The following is a 23,452-nucleotide window of genomic DNA, read 5'->3' on the forward strand; positions in this document are numbered from 1 at the left end:
TACATTTTTAACTCCTATTTTACCATTGTAATGGGTACATTTTGATGTTTTCTCAATATGTTAACTGATTTATGTCCTTTCCTTGGGATATCAAAGCCTTTTTTTCCATGATATTACGATAATTTCTCAAAGTCTTTGAAAAGTTGCAAAAAAGTCTTTAGTCTGTTCTTATGCAAATTGTGTGTTTAATGACAAGAAGGTCATCAACAACCAATGGGAGTACTCTTAGCACAAACAGGAAGCTGGCAACTACTTCAACCAAACATGGCAGAGATGTGAAAGAGTGCACCGCTCTGATGGATGGTGGAAAAGGAGGAGAAACTGGTGGAGCTGTGGAAAAAAGCAAGACTACCTCTATGATGTTACATCCAATTTGTACCATGACAGAGTGGAGAAGGAAAAGAAGTGGACAGAAATTGCTCAACTGTTCTCCGCCAAAAAGTTGTTAATTTCCAACAGGTGCATAATGTAAAATAATCTCAAAAAGAATCAAATTCTCATCTTGCAATAAGTGACACTGTAAGATTCCCAGTCTTTGTAAAATCTTAACTTAAATTTGGCAGCTTACTGACAAGTTGTCTTCAGATGTGAAAGGGTGCCTGATCTGGTTGATCTGCTAGTCTCATCTGATTGAAATATAGTACACTTCAGTAAACCACCACCATCAACAGTCATCACCTGACTGACCATGTCAACAAAAACTGAGAATGCAGAAGCCAGGTAAAAGTCGAGCTGAAGATCAGCTAACTTCATCAATCCTAAAGGAAACTCATGTTTTTCTGACTGGTGGTCATATCAGTTATTTTACCAGCTGAACCACAGTGAAGAAGTGTCCCACTGGATTGCACAGCTGGTCATACCGTCATGTCTAAACGGTGTACATACTATGTTCTGAGAGACAGGATATTCTAATAATGCTTTTCAACATATATTGCTCTCTAAATCAGCACATCTGCCCTGTTCTTCCTCCTGCAACTTCAGTGCTGTAAGGAAGATGACACTTCCTCTCAGAATGAGTATGAATGTTAAACTGTGCCTGTCTGAAATGCTCCTGTATATTCGATGTACATAAAAAGGAAGTAACAACGAAGAAGCTAGAGAGGATAGTTGAGATGTCTGAACTGAGCAGCTGTAAACCAGATGATACACAAAACACATTCAGGGCATCCACACAAGAGTATTTAAACAAGTGTTGGCAGGCCCACTGCCCACTAACGTCCACTACATGCTCACACACAAACACTCACATTCTCTGAAGGAGCAGCTGTGGCGACGAGAGCACATGATGAGGGGGTCTGTCAAACAGCGGGACACACACATGTCATCCCCCACTCACACAGAGATCCTTTAAGTGGACGACTGTTGAGTACGTGGTGGAGCAGAAACCATCATAGAGATATGTGGTCAGATGTGTGGTGACTTTACAGCTGGCGTGCATGGGTGTTTTTATTTGTTCATACATTAAACAATACTTTGAACCAGCTTCAACATCCATCAGACTAATTTTCAGGTTGTTTATGTGCCGCCTAAAGCCAAGGGGCACATGAGGACACACCACCCGACAGTTACAACTGTAACAGGAGGAAGTAGTCTAGATTAGCTCACATTGGTGAACTATGTCGACCTTAGTGCTACTAATATACTGTAAGTGAAGCAAACAGCAGCCATGAGGCTGTTTTAAAGCTCATATGACAGACACTGTTAAGACATTTAAAATATAAGTGGTTCTATTTCTGCCAAGTGTTCCTTTAAGGGATGCATAATACTGTTATGTTAGGACTTAAAAATGTAGGGGATGATGATGAATAAAGAAGAAGACTTCAGCTGACACAGGTCTGCTGATCCAGCAAAAAAACTCCACAACCTTAATTGTTCGTATGGCCAATATTACCTGCTGATAGACTTAACTAGTTAAAGTATGTGTAGTAATATCTTCAGAGACGTTCATATCTGCGGATGCCAATAACTTAGTAATCTAAGGTCATATCTGCAGATATTGATATCTTACCATTAATATCGTGTATCCCTAGTTTCTTTCAGAAATGAATCATAGAAATCTCTCTTACTTAACCTCTACAAAATCAATATCATGTGGACCCACAGGTGGTTAGACATACTGTGATAATGGCTTTAAGAGCTTTGCAGAAAGTTACCCACTTCTAGCAGCAGAATGAAATCAGAGAGCAGCTTTGAGACTGAAGTAGAGCAGCAATGGGGTAGCGACGGGCGGGGTTAAGTTGTACTGAAAGCTGTTAGTGTTAGTTGCTACTGGTGTAGCAATTAGCTCAGATGTAGCTATATTATAGCAGCAGTTTTATTAGAACTTCATCACATTTCTTAATAAAAACAATAGTATAGAGCCACACTGAAAGCTTCTAATGACAGAAAAGATGCTTTTGCACATCTCCCGCCCTGCTTCAGCATGGGTTTGAGATTGTTTCGGGTGGGGTTAAGTTTTACTGCCAGTGTATACAATGGCTGCTACAGCTGAAGAAATTAGCTTAGATGTAGCTGAAGAAAAGCAGCATTTTTTTTTATCAGATCTGTGCCACATTTCTTTATTAAAACAAGAGCAAAGAGCCAAACTCAATGTTCTCTATTCTCTTCTCCCCACCGGCCTCTACACAAGTTTTACCACACCACGTTCCACTGTTTATATATATTACTGCAGTGTTTGTACCGAAGGTGCACATGTGTACAACCTCTTTTTGTCTTGTTGTTCTGATTGGCCTGTCATCAATGTGACAGACAGAACATTTGTCCAATCGCCTATCGATAATTTTTTGAAAAGTCCTGCCCTTCCCCTGTATGGGAGCTTTCCCAGATAAATGTGAAATATACCCATACAATGAATCTATGAAAATCTATCTGATGTGTTGGGTAGCATTGCACATGCTTGTTGGTAAAAGAGCAATACAGGTTATTACTACAAGTATTATGAGTTAAGTTTATCATTTTTACCATGGACCATCTTTTTCTACCTTGGGCTCAAAATATGCCCTTGTGTTCTCGACATGAAAGAGAAGAGAAGGAAAACAGAGCAGGCATAAGAAGATAAAAAAATAAGCAAAGTAAAGCAATTGCCAAAAAATAATCCTCTGATTAATCCATTAATGCATTTCTATTTTTTAGATACACATTCTAAAATAAACCTACTTATGAATAGGCATAAGCGAATGATTCCCTGTCTGTAAACCTCCCTCTGACTATGAGAACTGCAGAGTCCATTTGGTAGTGAAATCTGACTCTCCAAATGATACTTCAGTGACTCTGAGCTGAGAATGACTTCCACATGTGGTCAGTGGACAAACAGATGAAAAAGAGATGCAGGAGAAGGACGTGGTTAAAGAGCTGAGGACAGACTGTGGGTCAAAAGGAGATTCCCAGAAGGTCTGATTTATGTGTGCAGCTGGTGAAATGAGGAACAAAAAGGGGGCATTTAGTCAGAGGGGTTAATGTGTGTTTACAATGTGTGATCTTACCAGTGGCCTGTAGGAGGGATGAAGTATATGCAGCAGTGAACCCGAGAGTCTGGGATCCTCTTCTTTCTGTTGATGTTGATTTCCTCCTGCAGGTACACTTCATACTGGTCGTTGATGAACTTCATGATGGGCTGCCAGCTGACAGAGAAAACAATTCAAGAGTGAGAAGCTGCAAAATTTGCTGAACTTTCTCTTTGTTAATGGAGACCATTTCTGCCATCATTCTTATACCAAGCTGTCGATTATTTGGAATGATTTGTTCAAGTTGTTAAACGTTTTCAGAAGTTCTTATCTTTTTTCAACATTCATCATCCTGGACATCTTCTCTGCCTTCACAAAATCTTTCGTGCCATTCAAACACCTGTGCATCTGACATGCAGTTTTCCCATACACCTCAGTTAATATACCAAAAGATTCAGCTGCTGTTTTGTTCAATTTCACCAAAAATTTCAAGTTAATGTATTGCTCAACCTAAAAGCTAATCATTTTCCAACACAGCAAAATCACATGCACGTCAATCAGTAGCTAGCAGTGAACTAAAGATGTCACTTGTTGGAAACTTACAGTAGCTGTGCATGAAAACAAAACCTTTAATAATAAACACTCAGTGTGACTGTGAACCACGTGGATTTATCCCCATAAGCTCATTATTTAATAGTTACACCTCATAGTGGTATAAATAATGGATGGATTGATGGTAAAGCCCATTGCAGACATTTCTTTTGACATAATAATGTTTGCAATTAAAACTGAACTTTGACTTCGAAAAAAAAACTGTGTTCAAAATGCAGTAACAGCAATAACTGTATTGACAGCTGTTAGTCTTTAAATGAAGAACTCACCAATTTTCATTGTTGATCTGATCCCCAAAGCCTGGAGTGTCAATCACTGTAAGCTTCATCCTCACTCCTTTCTCTTCGATGTCTAGGATAGAAAACACATATATTTAGGACTTAAATACAAAAGATGCTACAAATCTGTTGTGTGACAGAGCAGCAGGAAACAGAGGTTAATAATATTCATTATAAGTTTAGACTTTGAGCTATTAAACATAAACCAACCGTGACTGATGGACTTGATCTCGATGGTCTTGGGGATCCTCTCCTCTGGGTCGGGCTGCACTGACTTACGACTCACTTTGGATTTGAACAAGGTGTTCATCAGAGTGGACTTTCCCAAACCACTTTGCCCTGATCAGGAAAAACACAATCCCACACAACCGTCAGAGAAACACGAACAAAGAACCTCATTCTACTTGAGAACAAATGTTTCTTTTAATTTTTTTTTTTTTTTTTCAGAAAATGAAAATAAAGGACACTGAACAAGCTCGTGACCTCAGCTTTAATGCATGTATGGAGAGGAGAATGTGTGTGATTGTGTTGTTATGTGTGTGTTAATAGACCATGACAATAGCTGAACAGCTGCAGGGTCACACAGACGAGCTGTTGAGGCTAAGAGGACAGATGTATCATATAGACCACACACACACTAACACACAATTGTACCTCTAAAAATTTAGGACACAACCCTACACCACAACCACAGGGAGACTTTTTCTTTTGCATGACATCTACACTTTATTATTTTGGGTTGACAAGGCACTGCTTTTCCTAACAGAGCAGACAATTTGGATGCTCTAAAAAGATTTGTGATTTTTAAAAAATAGATATAAATATGGCTGCATTTTACCTTACCCTCATATAATTCTATTATGATGAGAACAATGCATAGGTATTAAACAGAAACTACTAGAGTCACAATAAATAGCCTTCCACTGTGCAACTTAACCTTTAAACATGTTTAAAACAGAGAAAATACTGACTGCATTCTAGTATAAATTTGAAACATCATAAAGATGTGAACTTGATATTTTTAGAGATTTAACAAATTAAGCATACGGGGCATAAACATATGCATATGAGGAGACACACTCTCTTCTGAGCCCACTCTAGTTTCCATCCTCATTACCCTCCTCTCTGTGTTTAAAGCCCCTCTAGGCACCCACTGTGGCGTGTGGAGAGCTGCCAAGCCACCAGGCCTCATGTGACACCCAGGGCTGCCTTTTGCACCTTGCGTTCTCTTTCTTTTGGCCATACTCTCACATCCTTTCACACAAACCCTGCATGCACTTTACTGGGTTACATGCATTTAGCTGCACTTTCACCTTTTCTCTCTCTAACACTGAGACACCCTTGCTCACCTCTCGGTACGGGGAAATTTAAAAGTCAGCAGGCCGAGGGCAGGGATTAAGCTAAAACAAGAGATCACAGTGGACAGTGCCGTGACAACAGCTGGTCTAACCTGTATGCTGTCCAAAGCACTCATCCACTAAAATTTCAGGATAAACTACCAAGGGAATTTGCTGACTTTACACCTGTACCTCAGAAGGTCTTCCTGTAGTTTACCTGTCAGGCAAAGGAGGGGAAAGTGCGAGGTAAATTAGGGGAAATGTCGGAGGGAAATAAAACCTCTTTAATGTTAAAGTTGAAACAGATCTTTACAAAATGATTGCAGTATACAAACACCTGTGTCTGTTAATTTTGTTGACTAAAACTATGACTAAAACTATTCGTTGACAGTCTTTTTTTCCATGACAAAAACTAGACCAAAACTAACAAAAATAGATCTGTGATAACTAAAACTGACAAAAACTAAGTTTAGTTTTCATCAAGATGACTAAAACTAGACTTAGATGTAATTTTGTTTTTGTCAGACATTCATATTCTGTGATATTTCTCCACTGTTAGTAAATCTGTCAAAAATCAATGCAGCTGTACCTATTCTGCCTCTCAGCTGTAGAAAGCAGGGACCCCAGGTTTGGCAGGGAGCAGAGAACACACTACCATGATGTGGCACCAGATTTACGCAAGAAAAAAATGCTTGGAACTAAAAGTTCAGACTAAAATGTGAGGACTTTTTATGGACTAAAACTAGACTAAAATGTTTTGAGTTTTCATCAACTAAAACAAGACTAAAACTAAAAAGGATAGAAATGACTAAAATGTGACTAAAAATAAAAAAAAAACAGTTGCAAGAAAAAGTATGTAAACCCTTTGGGATTTCTTGGATTTCTGCATAAATTGGTCATAAAATGTGTTCTGATCTTCATCTAAGTCACAACATTAGACAAACACAGTCTGCTTAAACTAATACCGCACAAAAAAATATATGTTTTCATGTTTTTATTGAACAAAACATGTCAACATTCACAGTGCAGGGTGGAAAAGGTATGTAAACCCCTAGGCTAATGACTTCTCCAAGAGCCAACTGGAGCCAGGAGTCAGCCAACCTGGAGTCCAATCAATGTGATGAGTTTGGATGTGTTGGTTAAAGCTGCCCTGCCCTATAAAAAACACACACCAGTTTTGAATTTGCTGTTCTCAAGAAGCATTGCCTGATGTGAACCATGCCTCGCACTCAAGAGCTCTCAGAAGACCTACGACCAAGAATTGTTGACTTGCATGAAGCTGGAAAGGGTTACAAAAGTATCTCTAAAAGCCTTGATGTTCATGTGTCCACGGTAAGACAGACTGCCTACAAATGGAGAAGGTTCAGCACTGTTGCTACTCTCCCTAGGCGTGGTCGTCCTGTAAATGACTGCAAGAGCACAGCGCGGAATGTTCAATGTGGTGAAGAAGAATCCTAGAGTGTCAGCTAAAGACTTACAGAAATCTCTGGCACATGCTAACATTTGTGTTGACAAATCTACAATAAGTAAAACATTAAACAAGAATGGAGTTCATGGGAGGACACCACAGAGGAAGCCACTGCTGTCCAAAATAAACACTGCTGCACGTTTGAAGTTTGCAAAAGAGCACCTGGATGTTTCACAGCACTACTGGCAAATTATTCTGTGGACAGATGAAACCAAAATTGAGTTGTTTGGAAGGAACACAACGCTATGTGTGGAGAAAAAAAGGCACAGCACACCAACATCAAAACCTCTTCCCAACTGTGAAATATGGTGGAGGGGCCATCATGGTTTGGGGCTGCTTTGCTGCCACAGGGCCTGGACGGATTGCTGTCATTGACAGAAAAATAAATTCCCAAGTTTTTAAAAACATTTTGCAGGAAAACTTAAGACCATCTGTCCACCAACTGAAGCTCAACAGAGGATGGGTGATGCAACAGGACAATGACCCAAAGCAATGAAGTAAATCAACAACAGAATGACTTCAACGAAGAAAATACACCTTCTGGAGTGGCCCAGTCAGAGTCCTGGCCTCAACCCCATTGAGATGCTGTGGCATGACCTCAAGAGAGCGATTCATTTCACACCAGACATCCCAAGAATATTGCTGCACTAAAAAAGTTTTGTAAAGAGGAATGGTCCAAAATTCCTCCTGACCGTTGTGCAGGTCTGATCTGCAACTACAGGAAACGTTTGGTTGAGGTTACTGCTGCCAAAGGAGGGTCAACCAGTCATTAGCCTAGGGGTTCACATACTTTTTTCACCCTGCGCTGTGAATGTTTACATGTTTTGTTCAATAAAAACATGAAAACAGATCATTTTTTGTGTGTTATTAGTTTAAGCAGACTGTGTTTGTCTATTGTTGTGACTTGAAGATCAGAACACATTTTATGACCAATTTATGCAGAAATTCAAGAAATCCCAAAGGGTTCACATACTTTTTCTTGCAACTGTACATTTTATTTAAAGACTAAAACTAAGACTAACATTAAAAATAGCTACCAAAATTAACACTGGTATCTGGAAGGTCCAGTCACTGGTTAATCAATATTCTGGGCTACCATTACACCATGAAGACTAAAGAACAATCCAAGCAACACAGAGAAAAGGTTATTGAAAAGAAGTCATATAACAGATACAAAAAGATTCCAAAGCACTGAAAAAGTTCAGTTAAACCATCAAGAATATGGCACATGTAAATTTGCCTAGAGATGCAAACACACTGTACGTCACCATAAACACACCATCCCCACTGTGAAGCATGTGGCAGCATCATGATGTGGGGATGCTTCTGAGCAGCTGGCCCAGAAAGGCCTGTAAAGGTAGAGGGTAAAATGAACAAGGCAAAATATAGAAAAAATCCCGGAGGACAATTGCATTCAGTCTGCAAGAGAACCACAGCTTGGGTGGAGATTTCTCTTCCAGCAAGACAAAGGCCCAAAGCATACAAAGAAAGCTACATAGAACACTTATTTTACTTTACACATTTTTATTTGATTGACATTAATTGGTAGAAATTGGTTTTAACTTTGGCATTAAAGGTTTTTTTTTTTTTGTATTTTATAATAAAAACAAGTTATATTGACCATGGCTGATTTATAAAATCAACAAAAAGGTAAAACATCCAAGGGGATGAATACTTTTTTTTAAAGGCAATGTAGTCAGCCCTATCTAACCCAGCAGAACTGAGATATATCTCTCAGGATTTTATGGCCCAAGCACAAAAGGCAGGTCAAAACTGGCCTTGTAGTAAGAAATCAGACTCCAAAGATGTGTTGGGTAACTCTCTTTCAACATATCACCCAGAAGAACTTGATCTGTTGCTGTACAACTGCAAATCAAAGCTCCTCCTGGCTATCAGAAATCACTTCATGCAGGTTTAAACTCATCATTGTTCTTTCCATTCTAAGTGTTTATTGTATTGTACTCCAATGTGCGCAGAACTGTTTCCTAACACAGAGTTATATCATTTTATGACACACGTTTTGTTTATCCTGGAGGTGTTACAGACTGCATGTGGATACGTGTCCTAAATGCAGAAATGTGCAACCAGATAGTATGAACATTTGTGAAAAAACACTTAGTCTGCTTTATACCTTCCCCTAAAATCTATACATCAATATGCATGTTCTGATATGATATCAACCATTTAAGCTGTCCTGACATGCCCTTAAATCTCTCATGAACCAAAATTTTTGCACAAAAACTGGATCTCTGTATGTGATAAATTAAAACCTGGCATACCTGTCTCTAAGGAGAGCATGTGCAAAGGTTTGTTTCTGTTTTTCTGTAGCTGCCTGCATGCATCTACACACATATACTCAGAGATCAGTGTGTATGTGCATGCAAATGTGCACAAACGTAACGATCAGACCTAATTGTTGTTGGGTGACAGCCTGCTTTTATCCATGCAAGCATTGTGTGAGAGAGAGAGAGAGAGAGAGTGTTTGTTTGTAGCATCATTGGCTAGCAAAGCTCATTACAGGATGGCACCATGCTGTCAGAAAACATACAAACAGACTGCATCAAGGGATGGCGGAGGAGAAGAATATCATGAGGAAATATTAACAGCGTGTTTTTTAAGTATGCAGTGTATACACATTTAAGATTCACGCTCTGAAGAATTACATTTGTTTGTCTGTGCGTTCTGTTTTCATGTTGTCACTGCTGAAATGAAGATGAAAATATCTCCAAGGGTTAACATTTGATCTTTTTCTACTGGATGCAGCACTGAGTCACTGATGCAAACATTTGGAAGCAATTACTGCCTGCAGCCCTCAGAGCCCATCAGTGTTGGTTTTATCTCACAAGCTCAATGTCAAGCTCAAGGTCAGCAAAGACAATCTTGAAACTCTTTCTCATAAAAATATACTTTCATTTGCATTTAAAAAGCATTAAAACACAAGTTTTAGCCCTTTGCAGTTAAATTTTTCCCCACAGTACTTGCTAATGGTAACTTAAGCATAATGAGGTCACGCTACATGGATGGGCTCATTGGCACGAAATGTTACCAGGTTGAATTGCAATTGCAAATTGGCTGCATATGAATGCAATTTGTGCATGGACAGAAGGGGGTAGACGACACAAAATAACATTACAAATGCTAAGAGGCTTAATATTCTGAAGTTTTGAAAAGCATGACACCGAAAACATTGCTGTTTTATCTGATGTGTGGTCTTCTTAGTGAGTTTTGTATAACTTACTTTAACTTTGTAGACCTATAACCTTATTAATCATGAGTTTGGTGAGAACTCACCCACAACCATGATGTTGAGCTCAAAGCCCTGCTTCATGGCCTTCCTCCTCATCTGCTCCAGGATGGCATCGATGCCCACATAGCTGAAGTCATTTCCATGGCTCTTTTCGCCCTTACCCTGTGGGTTGGGGTGGTGGGGCTTGCCGGTCTCAGACATGTTGCTGTGGCTCAGATTGGTCTCTGACCCTATGTGAAAGAAGATAGAGAGACATGAGATGGTGTTGATTAAAGTCTTAGATTTCTATGTGATAATTTAAAAGATCTATACCCTTATTTTACTGGCTGCAGTAAATTAGCAAAACACTGATTGCACCAAGTTCAGTGTGAAGACAGAAGATACTGATCAGAGAAGTTCATTTCCTGTGTGAAACAGGATACACCAAACTCAAAATTCGCATTTATGAGCATCCGGCTTCATAAGACACAGCACAGAGGTGATAATCTGTCATTTACACCCTGCTAAAAACCTAACAGGGAGACTCATGTGCGCACATGTGCAGATGTGCATGAGCACATGAAACAACAAGATAAGTTTCCCATAATTGCGAGACAAAGAGTTCTATTTTCCCAATGGTCTTTGCTCCAGTGTGTACAATAAACTGTGAAAGTAGCCAATAAATCCTAAAGGAACAGGCGGACATCTGCTCCTCAGTGTTGCATAAAATTTGGACAAGCAGCCACCTCATGTTAGCAGCAAAGCCAACAAGAGAAACTCTGACTTTTTCTGAAATAAAGGAAACAAAGCAAAGAAGTGCAGTGATCCCAATTATAGACAGATAGAGAAGAGCCGGCTGCTTTAAATCAGGGCTTACCTCAGTTTTAGGAGGATCAGTTGGAAAAAGAGGAAGAAGGCTGTGTGCCAAGGCACCGCTGCAACAGGCGAACTAAAAACACAACTAAAGTATGTGCCTGCTGCAGCAGACTCGCACTCGTCTTCATGTAGGAGGAGACAATGTTTCCTGTGCTGTGACCCAAACCTGTGGTGTAATATGTGTGAGGTTTGCAGTCACAGACAGATACAAACCACAGACAGATACACCTGAGGCTGAAGAGAGACAGCTGTCCTGTCTATATCCTTATCTCTTTCTATGCTTGTCATGTAAACATGCGTGGCAAAGCTGCAGTAGTTCAGCCTCTGTTTGGGGGTGTACACAGCAGCAGCTTCTGTCAGCTTCATGCTGAAGAAGCTTTTGCGTGTTTGATTTGCCTTTCTGTCATTTCAAAGTGTCAGCCTGCATGCTTCTGCAAAATTGTGGCTGTTAGTGTTGTTAGTGTAGATGCAGGAAATTACAAGTGAACTTCTTTGACATCTAATTTCAGAGTTTTTAAAATCTCTGAGTTTTGCCTGCCTGGGCTCTTTGATAAGGTGAAAAGTGGAAGATGGAGGTCAAGCAGACAGTGGGAGATTGTTAAAGACTTGTGATCTTGCCTTAGAGTATCAATTTCCGAGTTTTAACTGCATCTGCATGCAGCGCAGAATTTCCACAAGAAAAAAAAAAAAAAAAAACTTCTCTGGCTGTGTGTAAGTTAGTCCTGGGAACAGAGTGGCTAATAACCACTGTGAGCATTGTGGGTGCTCTTAATTTAAGGGCATAGGGACATGTGTTGCTGAAACACACATTTGTACAATGAGAGACTGAAAGTTAAACATCTCATAAGAGTCACTGTTAACTCCTTACTTTAACGTTTTAATTTTGGGCTTTTTTTTTTACTCCTGTTGAAAGATAGGACAAAAGAAAGAGTGGGAAGGAGAGGAAAGGAAAGGAGCTGAGGATGTCAGTCAAACCCAGAGAGCCTCTGTACAGGGGACGCCACCTAACTGCTAGGTAAACCAGCCCAAAGTATTCAGACCTTTAACCCCTTATGGGGCAAGGAACCATATATGGTCACTTCAGTCACCTGCCTTTATGATCTACAGTAGAAACAGAATCATTTTTCTCAGCCAATCAGTGGAGATTACTCAATGCCACGGAAAGACATCACAACATCTGACCAATCAGCAATGGCCCAGAGTGTCTCAAACTTCCTGTTTCCTCCAGAACTCGAAAAATGCAGTTTAATATCTCTTGTGGCCCCAAAACAAATGCCCCTAAAATCATAACTAACCATGATAAATCGATGAAACTCACACATTATGAAGCTCAATAGTAGTGCTGAATTTATACCTGGTTATATTTTGTCTTCATAGGACTTCTATGTCTGTTTTAAGACGTATGACCAAGTCATCTAGCAAGCCATGTCTAAAGGTATTTCTTGACAAATAACTTATTATAATGCAGGATAAAAGTACTCTATAGTGCAAGGAGTGATCCAGTGGTAAATTTTACAAATTTATAGACATTTTCAAGTAATAAATAGGAAAATGGGTATGATTTTTGGTCAGTTTTATAACCTTATAACAGTTTTATTATACTTAGGTGGTTCATATCTTTTTTTATCTTATTACTGTGAGCCTCACCACTGCAAAAACCCAGTTATACAATATTTGTGATGATTAGATTAATCCATTCATTTGAAGAGGGCAGTGCATATTAATGAACATGGACATGTAAATGTGCCAGATTGTAGCCATAGGCTAATTTCCATCCGTAGCTCCCAGCAAACAAATGGACATGAAAAATGTGCGATTGGAATAAGATGAAACTGGTGGTACCTCTATTGCTTATACAGTATCCTGAAGCCAATCATGTTTTGCTTCTAAAAGGGGGCAAAATCCAAAGACAACCTCACCATGTCTTGTAAAATTAATATTTTGTATTAAAATAACTTTTTAATGTAAAAGTAACTCCTCATTAGACTCTATATGGTATATATGGTCACTTCTTTGACATTGATTTTCGCCATGAAAATGAAATATATATAAAGGTACATCTTAAAAAAAAAATCATAGTATTGTGAAAAATTCCCTTTTTTCCTGTGTTTAATTCAGGAAGTGAAACCTCCATAAATTCTAGATTCAACGCATTCAAAGTGAAGTATTGTAGATTTTTTTGTTTTAATCTTGATGGTTATGACTAACAGCTCACGAAATAATCCACTATCTCAAAATATTAGAATGTTACAAAACATCAGTCCAAAAAAAAAAGGATTTATAATACAGAAATGTTGACCTTCTGTAAAATTATGCTCATTTTGGCCTGTAGTACTAAGTCAACTCTGGCTCTGTTTACACAAATTAAGGCCGTCTCAGATTACACAATTTTTAGGTTGTTCACAACGGTACCATGTCAGACCACGCAACTAAAATCTCAAATCTTGTCCCATATTAGTCGACAGCCTGGCCACAATACAAGAATGATCCCTACCACTCATCATATGGTGACGACACCACTGTCTCTGTGATTGTGTGTAAGTTCACAAATTGTCAGGGGGTGAGTTAAAGAGTGTCAATCACTCTTCAACAGAAGTGCTCTATGTGATTGTAGCAGTCTCTTGCTTGTAAAAGGAGAAAACAACAAACAAGAATCATTTATGGATTGGATCATGGATTAAGGATAACAACTATGGATGTAATAAGAGGAGGAGAATATGGACTGGCTCTCCTTCAGACAGACCTTAAGGTATGCATGTGATAACGTAAGAAAATAAATTTACACACTAGTTCCCCAAAAGGAGAAAAGTAGGGACTGTAAATGATGATACAAAGATAGGTGAGGGTGCCAAACTAGACGAATATGTATGAAAATTTGTGAAACGCTAGACTTATTGTGTGGCGTCTTGGATGCGTGGTTAATTATGTCACATATTTTCATTATGTCACAAGACCATTTGTTGTTCCCAACATCAAAATGGGGCCAGAGGTTTGACAATAAGCTGCAACATTGCAGTCAGACCAAAATCTGGCTGAATTTGTGCCGGCCTTTACTGCATCCATTTGACATGGAATGGAGCCAATCAGTCCACGGCACTACTGGGGTGTTATGAAGCCTTCCCTTTTAGCAATGACCATCTGTGGCTTACCCTCCTTGTGGAGGATGAGATTGTCTTCTGGGACAAATGTCCAGTCAATAGTCTTCCTCATGGTTGTGTTTGTGTGAACTGAACCACAGTGAGAGAACAAAGGCTTGGGAAATCTTTCAAATTGGACTTTTCAGAATATTTGAATATTTTGAGGTGGTGTTTTTTTTTAATTTATTTTGTGAGTAGTGTAGTTTAGTAAAAGCTACAATCATAAAGACTGAAATAAAAAAGTCTTGGACTTTGTATGAGATGAATCTAGAATATATGAAAATATAACTGAACTTTGACGTGATACTCTGAATTTTTAATATGCACCTGCATAAATATGTGACAAAAATGAAAAGGTATTGGGACGTCAAGCAGTAAGTTTGGGGCTTAAATTTTGAATTTCCAAGTTCGTACCCTATAAAACATTAAGAAATTATCTAATCAATCTGAAATGATGCTATAGTTGTAGTCTTTTTCCCTTCATACCTGTAAGAACGCTAAAATAAATACACATTTCAACCCTCCTTAACTTGCACTGCTTGGACATTTTTTAAGACGTGGAGGATTGTAACAACAGTAAAGTGTTTTGTGAACTCAATAGTTGTTCCTCTTCGTTTAGACAAAACAGAGAGCTACAACTCTGGACATTTTTGGAGGTTTAGAAAACAGCCTTGTAGTTAACTGGTGAACAGTGCTGACATGTGGGTTGAATGAAAGTCAGAACATTCATTACTAAAAATCTTGGGAAAATGTTCCCGCTGTGGCTTTCTTTAGTTAGTAAATAATCAGAATTCAAGGATTTGTCTTTCGAAAAATAGTTTCCACAGCTAAAGAGACAGTTTTCTTTGAGGCTAGAGATCATTTTATTAGCTAAAGCAAGTCTGACGTTCAGAAGCAGAGCTCAGTCCAAGCTGTAATGTGAACCTTCTGTTGATGCCTCATGAAGTTGGGCCTGAGTAGACTTAGAGCTGTGTCTTTGTCCTCAGGAAACCAGACACAGAAACGCAGCATGTTGGAAGAAAAACAATAATCCTGATGTATGTGGATCAGTTTATCTTTAGGCTTTAGACGTGTTTGCAAATGTTTGCATTGTGTCACAAAGCGACTTTTGGCACACCCTGCACTGAACTCCATTGAGCTCAGTTGCATCGGCGGCCTCCTGAGTGACAGAGCGTAGATCGGCTCTAATGACATCCTCTAAGACTGCAGCCAAACTGCCTCCTGGGTGCCGTAACCGTGCCAGCCACGGGCCATCTGCTGGCACACACGGCTGCTATCTAAGAATAGACCAACAGTCACACTACAAAAAAACAGGCATAGTAACAAGACATGGCAAATGTGAGACTCACAAAACAGCTAAAGGGAGGGGAAAAAAAGTGCAGGAACGGTTGAAGCATTACCCAGTCTGACAACCACCCTGCTGCTGATTCAGACTTTCATTTTCCACTTTGCTTCTCCCGGCGAAGGATGAGCTGGCCATTAGCAATCCTCTTCCACATATTTATTTATGCAGCAGAGTGACAGTCCTGCCATTTGCATCCACAACAGGCCCTAAAGTGTGTCTTCATGAGTCATATCTGCTCTCCAGCATTATCATGTCCCACAACCGAAAGCGTTAACAACCTTTAGCCTCTGAGAGCTATGGCTCTGGGTGAGTAACCTTATTGCAAATGAATACAGACTTACAGTGTGACTCAGATCACGACTCAATTGCCTCAGATGTTGATTACAGACTGTGCTTGAACCAAACAGACCCAACGGACATATCAGAATAAAGCAGTGTCTCAGACACTTCAATAAGGCTCCTTCGAAGAGAGCTCTTTTAAAAGCTGAAGCCAAAAACAGAGAAAGAAAAAAGCTGCACTTATCCAGAGGGGTGAAAAGTTCATTTAAAAAAGAAAAAATAGAAGAAATACAGCTGTGAACAGGTGCACTACTGACCCTAAACTGACCTCCAAATAAGAAAACACTCAAATACTTGGCTGCTTTCATCAACATTCATCAAAGTAAAAAAAAAAAGTATTCTTACATTTCTATTAAGTTGCTAACCCAAACAAATACTCTGTAGAGTTTTTTGGCCTTGTGACATTCAAAATAGGCCCTTTAGGATTATCTGATCTAAGAGCTTTGTTTAATGAATGGAGATGAGCTCAAGCTTTCATGTGCATGGATGGACAGATCCCATCAAAGAGACAACTCTACTTCATCTTCAAACAGGAGCACTTACATTTAAACTAGAGCTATTTTAAGGTTTATTCATGTATCCTTACATTTCTGAAGATGACAATGTACCATCTGTTTTCTATGGGTAATGCTTTCTCTGAAAACTCATTGATGTTTTAGTAATGATGAGCCCTTGTATGTGAAAGTGCCTAAAATAAGTAAGCTGTGAAATTGTGAGCATACTGTTATATGTTTTACTTACATTTTGGTAGTTGTCTGGTTTCCTGTTTGCTGTGCAAAGCTGTCATAGCAGGCAAAACCACAGAATTTACATCTGCCCTGCAGATATTTGTCTCTTAAAGGGGTACACCTTTGGCTTACACATTAATGATCTTCACAAGGGGCACTGCTCAGCTTGTTCTTTGTTTTTTTTTTATAATTTTTGTGGCACTGAAGGATCTTTGTCAAATCTGAAAGGGGTAATTCATGTTGAGCTACTCAACACATGAAAAACTAAGAAAAAAAAAAAGTTTAAAAGATTTAGATATTCACCAGAAAGTGAAGATACTAGAATCTACTTCCAAGCTGCATAACATAAAATAAAAAATCCAATACACCTGGATCGTGATACACAAAGTCCAAAAGTAGATCAATCTGGCTTCTGTTCGCTTATTTTAGACCAGCTTTCCCCCTGAGTTGACCATCTTTATTAATTTAAAAGCCTGAAACATGTTCTTCAATTGACTAACACATTTTTCAGTGATTACTTGTCTTCAATGTTCTGTAAGACTGAAGAGTACACTTAAAAAATGTGGGAACAAATAAACTAAACTTGACGTTTGCGAGTTCAAGTAACTTGTTAATTTCAAATGCACAACAATTACACTGAGTTAATATCTGAGTAATAAATACTGATGCTAATTTTATTATTTCAAGTGTTTAATACTAATTTAAAATTATTTAGTGTAAGTATTCAATCAGCTCAGGAAAATAACAGTCAAAATAGCTTTTTCAGATTTTTAAGTCAACACAACTCAATCTTTTAACCACCTTTTGCTGTTTGGTTTTACAGTGCAGTATAAAAGTTCCATAAAAGTTCTGAATGCTTAATTTATTTTAAACAAGTAACTTAAGTAAACTGAGTTCTTTAGCTTTTATGGCCAAGGAGTGTTTTTAACAAGTTACAATAAACTGAGACAGTTTAACTAAGAGTTTTTGAGGAAAATTCACAATAGTTTGTACAGTGTAAGAGTCTGTTAAAAATTTAAGTTGTGTTAACTTAACTTTAAAAAGCTATATCAGCTCCATTTCCTGAGTTACCAGAACACTTGTTTAGTTTTTAGTAAACATATTCAATCAGTTTAACTGTTCATTACCATTTCAGAATTTTCCCAGAATGCACTTGGGCATTAAAGACTTTGGCACTATGTGTGAAGTTGCCCACTCAGTTAGCCCCGCCTTTGTGAGGTGGCTTTAATATAGTATGAACGGTTTTCTGTACAATAGAAGAGCACTTCCTGGTTCAGTTCACACCTTTCAGTCATTGCTATGTGGTCACTCATGTTAACCGACGGTTTACATGAATACAATTAAAGTGTGTGAAAGAAATACGTGAAAATGCAGCGGACGGCAGTCATGTAGCTTAAAGAAGTACTTAAAAATGCTGTAATAGGTTGAATTTAAACTTAATTTTTAAGTGTCAGGTAGTTTCAGATTTACTGTCAAAAGTAAATCAGTGACTGCTACAACACAGATCTTGTGAAGTCTTGATATTTAATCATAACATTATTTTAAGCATGATCAAAGTGATAGACCACAGGTTTGTAGCGAGAAATTTGCAAAAGTGCATAACACATTTATTTTATCTTAAATTCCAGAGTATCTCAGTGAAGGTCAAAACTCCTCAAGCTGCTTTTAATCAACAGTCCAGCCACAGCCTTCACAGAAAAGTTGTACATCATGTCAGTGTCTCAGCAAATACCTGTGTATTAAGTGTTAAAACCAAGGAGACCAAAAACTGATTGCCAGAAGCATCAAACCCAATTTGTTCCTTCCTCAAACTGATCTGTAACTTAACCCTTCTGGAAAACTACAATGAATCCCTTGGAACAGAAACATTTAACTGGTTCACTGTAAAATAATCCCCTTCACACATAACTCAACACTCCCTTCTCAAAGCCTCCATTAAAATCCCATCAGGCACATCAAATCTATCCCTACAGTTATTATTCTCTGAGGGAAGCTTCAACATTCCAGCGCCAGAAACAAAAAACACAATAAAACTGAGGAAAAACTCAACTTTCTTCAGTTTGAAGGTACCACATTACTATGTTTTCACATATGATGGATATCTGGAGTATCTAACTGAGAAGTTAGGTAACTAATTTCATGTATCGTGTATATCAGATCCAGATGTAAATATCTGGAAATAAAAGCTGAAATATTAATCTCTTGTCTCATATTCAGCATTTGTGTGTCAAACCCAAATGTTTTCAGTCTACAGCAAAAATAAAGGAATTGGCCTTACCATTCCAATACTTTTCAAGGGGAGTATATATACAGTGCTTAACAAGTTTGTTAGACCACCACCCAAAGTCAGGTTTATGCCACAGCTGCCCTAAATTAACAGCATTGGTAAAGACTGGTAAAACCAAAATCATTTTTTATGTTCCTGCAATGGTTAATACACCAACATGCAGAAGCTCTTTAATCCAAAGGATATTTTTAATGCTAAAATATAATTATTATTGTTATCCATGAATTTTCACATTTACTGATTTACAAAAAAACTGAAAAATAGTAAAGCACATTATTATTTATTGATTAATATATCAAATTATAGTTATTTACTTGCATTCCTGAACAGAAAAAAAATAGTTTTAGTGGTTGAATGTTATGCTTGATTAATTTCTGACTTCTCAGAGAAGCCCAGTGAGCTGGCTCAAATTTGGGTATAAAAAGGTGAATTCAGTTTGAAATTCCTCATTCCTGTTCCAAATGGTAAAACGCCGAGAGCTCACTGAAAATGAAAGAGTCCGCATTAGCGTTTGAAACACTAAAAGCCAAAACCAGGAGGTCCAAGCTTTCAACAACATGAAACTGGCCAGTAGTTTGGATTAGATTACACATGATGATCAGTACCACATAAGAGAGAGAGAGATTTATTCCACATTTCATCTCAAAACAGCTGTAGCATTTTACTTCAGGTTAAGTTACACCGCATTATAACCAACCGGGTTAGAGATTCATACTATCTTGTTGTTATTGCACATTAGGGAATGATCATATTTCAATGTACAAGCCCCTTGAGCAAAAAAGTAGCTACTCAATACTCAGCACTTTGACTTAACTTTGAATGAGTAGATTTGCAGAGCATCACTTTTTCTTCTACTTAAGTAAATTTTAACGAAAGTAACTGTACTTTTACTTGAGTATTATAGAGTGGTACTTTTTCCACCTCTGGTATCTAGCAACCCACAAAATAAGTAATAAAGCAACCAAGTCCTTTGTTTATGGTCAGCATATAATCTGCCAGTTTCTTCAAACGTGATATCTGTTCAGAATACGTACAGCCATGTGCATACGTTTTAAGCATCTAGAGTGCTAAGCAGCCAACATGGAACATCCATAGCCTGACCAGGAGCTCATGGCAACGATCTGCCCAGACAGTAGCCTAGGCCATGCTTCCTCCCCACATCCACCCCTTAATTTGTCCTAAAGGTGAAGGCTTTGTTATTTTTCCAGCACATTATTTCCCAGTGCCACTGTTAATATGCAAGGGCATCCAGAGCACAGCCTGGATTGTATAAATCCTCCTTTCCACCCAACGGTATCCTCAGGCATCCTAACTCACCATTACAGGCCTTATTTCAGCCTCAATTTCTGGCTCAAAAATGACTAGAAGTTCTGCACTGTACTTCATGGGGGGCACGTTAAGAAAGAGCTCATTTGCATTTAAAGAGACACACACCAAGCTGATCATACTGTACTGAGAAAGGCTGGTTTAGACAGGGTCAAAAAGCTCCTCTGGTGCTGATTCATGTTATGTTTTTGCCAAAGCATTGCACCATTGTTTCATTTGGACCATGGTCGACCTTTACAGAAGTGGAAAAAGGGTATTGGTTTGTCTTCTAAAAGAATATAATTGATGAAATAACAATAGAATAATACTGTGCAGAAACTTAAAAAAAAAACAGGGGCGGTTGGAGAGTGAGGGAAAGAAGTAAAAGACAAAATTGATCCATGGCAAGCACAACATGTAATTATTGCAGATGAGCCAAACTGTTTTAATGATGTGGTCAGTGACTGACACTTTGCACAGAAAACTGGCCTATGTGGGAGGGATTTATGAGTAACCATAATGTGTTTTCATTTCTGGTTTCAACTGTTCATTTTGCAAATGTTGCCTTCAGTTTAAATGTGCACGCTTCCCTCATGCTGATGAATGGTGAGGGGAATTCTGCTTGTTCCAGTTTCACTGAATTGAGAGCTCAAATGTAACATCATAATGAGGTTCTTTACCAGAAATATTATTTAACTATTGCAAGTTATACCCTTCTTTTTCACTTCCCTCCAAACAAGGTACTACATTTTCTCCCCCTCCCTGCCCTCAGTCGGCCTCAGCATATGTTAAAAAGCTGTCCATTTACCCCTTCAAGGGTTGTGTTTTGGGAAAAGAAGGTTTCATGTCTGTTCTTCCACTCACACTCTAAACTGTCAGGTCTTAAAACATCCTGATACAAAAAACATGCTCCCCACGAGGTTAAAACTTTGCATCTCTGCCCTGCTGCAGTTCTGTTTGAATGCATAACTTTCCTGATTCTGTCTGTCTACATGTGTCTTTCCTCTATTTCCTTTCCTCTTTCTCTTTCTGTTTCCTCTCTCTTCTAAACCGGAGATGATATTTCCACTAGTCTTTTGGTGGCTACCACTGAGGAGAGAGATCATTAAGTTTTATGCCTGCTACCGTCTGGTTAACAGAGATGGAGCATTCAGACAGAAGACAAAATGATGTGCTGTCGCCAGTGTGTCACATGAATACAGGATTAACATGCACTGTTAAATGTCATGATATATTTTATGGAGCCTAGTGAGGTGAAACAGAAATAATTATTTTTGTCTCAAATGAAAAAACTCATAATTGCATAAATTCCAGAGAAAGACTAAAGCTCACACTCCAACACCTTGTGGTAACTTCTGGTTTGTTTACCATAGCTAGCTTACTCAAAAGCTGCAGAGCTAGCATTTCGACGGACTTCAAAAACTCTTTCGCTGCCAAAGAATCAAGACTGGAAAATAGGAGTGCGTGATAAGACGATCTCAGATCGTGAAGAAATAGAATGTATTGGCGATCTGCTTGATCTGTTTTATCGCAGGATCGGCTCTACTACTTCTCGCTCTTTACTCCCTAACCCTCTCTCCCCTTCTCCCTGATGCAGCGGAGACTCACGCTAAAAGTTAAAGTGACACTTAAGATTTAGTTCTCAAGACGATTTCTAACTCTTATACGAAGCTTCGTCTGGGTTTTCTGAACCATCAGTGTGCAAAAAATATTTTGTGCACAATCTGCACAAAGCTAATCAACGTTTTTTGATGAGCTCTAAAGACAGTGTCCTCCGGTCTGCCGTCCGCATACCACGGTTTAGCGTGGTGTGTCTGCGGCAGGTAGCCTACTGTTGTGACTGTAACAGCTGACATTGTTTTGCTTTTAATTTTTATTTTTTTACAAGCCTTTCCACCTGGCAAGTAAACGTCAGGATAACGCAGTCACAGGTGAAATGTTATAACATCAGTGACTTTTTACAGAGGGAGGCGGTGATGTCCACGAGGTCCAGAAATGGATCATTATTTGAAAATGTTTTAAACAGTAAAATCATTGATTTACATACATTTCTTTGGCCTACATTCATACTGCTGCAGCACATAATCCTGCCTTTCCTCCTCTTCTCTCCTTCATTGTAAGCAGCAGACAGGTGCCAGTGTGTCATGTTTATGTCACTGCTCATCACAGCCTTATTCAGAGCAGTAAATCAACGTATACATGACCTTTTCTAAATAAAAATCAAAATTGCGTTAAAATGACATACAGTCACTACTTAACTGCATAACCACATGTCTCAAAAAATTCATCAAATGTGTGTCATATTTATATCTTCTTTATCTGGCAGTCTGTAAACAAGGCTGAAGTAAATGTGATGTTAAATTGCATACTGTATGAACAGGCTGATTGTTTAAAGCTTCAGCTGCAGGAATTCTTTTTGAAGACCATATACTTCAAAATGCAAATCACAGTGTCAAAATATGCTTAATAAACAGTAAAGTAGATTTTAAAACACAGATGAAGACACACACAATAATTCTAAAGTGGTGCAGAATATTTAGAAATTGGTTCCAGAAGACAGAATAGATCAGAATGCAGCAAAATAAATGTTTGGACCTTTAATATATTGTGGGATAAGACCTCTACATATATGTATATATATATATATATATATATATATATATATATATATATATATATATATATATATATATACATATACACACATTCATACATATAATCATTGGCCAACAGAATGGTGCAGAAGAAATATAGAAAAATCAGAGAAAAGGTTGTTTTTTCTGGTCACTTACTTGCAAATTTGTCTTAGAAATTTAATGAAAAAAATCGTGATAAAATCGAGATCGTCATCTGGCCATAAAAAAAAAAATTGTGATAAGATTTTTTTCCATATCACCCACCCCTACTGGAAAACACACATAATAATGGACCATGATCAATGTATTTTCTCCTTGGAAGCAAACGCAGAGATAAATGACCAACGTTTAATGAAAGAACTGGAGACAGTGTGTTCAAGCGTACCTGATAGCAACACCAAGCTATTAGTGCAAACTATGGACCTCAAAACCCAA

General features: G+C 38.4%; 1 protein-coding gene across 5 annotated transcripts in view; it reads right to left on the reverse strand.

Annotated features, from left to right (window-relative positions):
* The window catches only part of sept9b (septin 9b), a 102,520-nt gene that overhangs the window by 14,930 nt on the left and 64,138 nt on the right, over positions 1-23,452 (reverse strand). For 4 of the 5 annotated variants that reach the window (XM_041784532.1, XM_041784531.1, XM_041784533.1 and 1 more), the window contains 4 exons: positions 10,430-10,615; positions 4,544-4,672; positions 4,325-4,406; positions 3,483-3,620 (listed from right to left, as the gene is read on the reverse strand). In XM_041784532.1, the coding sequence (XP_041640466.1) occupies positions 3,483-3,620; positions 4,325-4,406; positions 4,544-4,672; positions 10,430-10,615 (535 nt within the window). Of the gene's footprint in view, positions 1-3,482; positions 3,621-4,324; positions 4,407-4,543; positions 4,673-10,429; positions 10,616-11,241; positions 11,342-23,452 lie in introns of those variants that run through there. The other variant, XM_041784535.1, reaches the window with a different exon arrangement.

The sequence above is a fragment of the Cheilinus undulatus genome, linkage group 4 (assembly GCF_018320785.1).
Source record: "Cheilinus undulatus linkage group 4, ASM1832078v1, whole genome shotgun sequence".
NCBI lineage: Eukaryota > Metazoa > Chordata > Actinopteri > Labriformes > Labridae > Cheilinus > Cheilinus undulatus.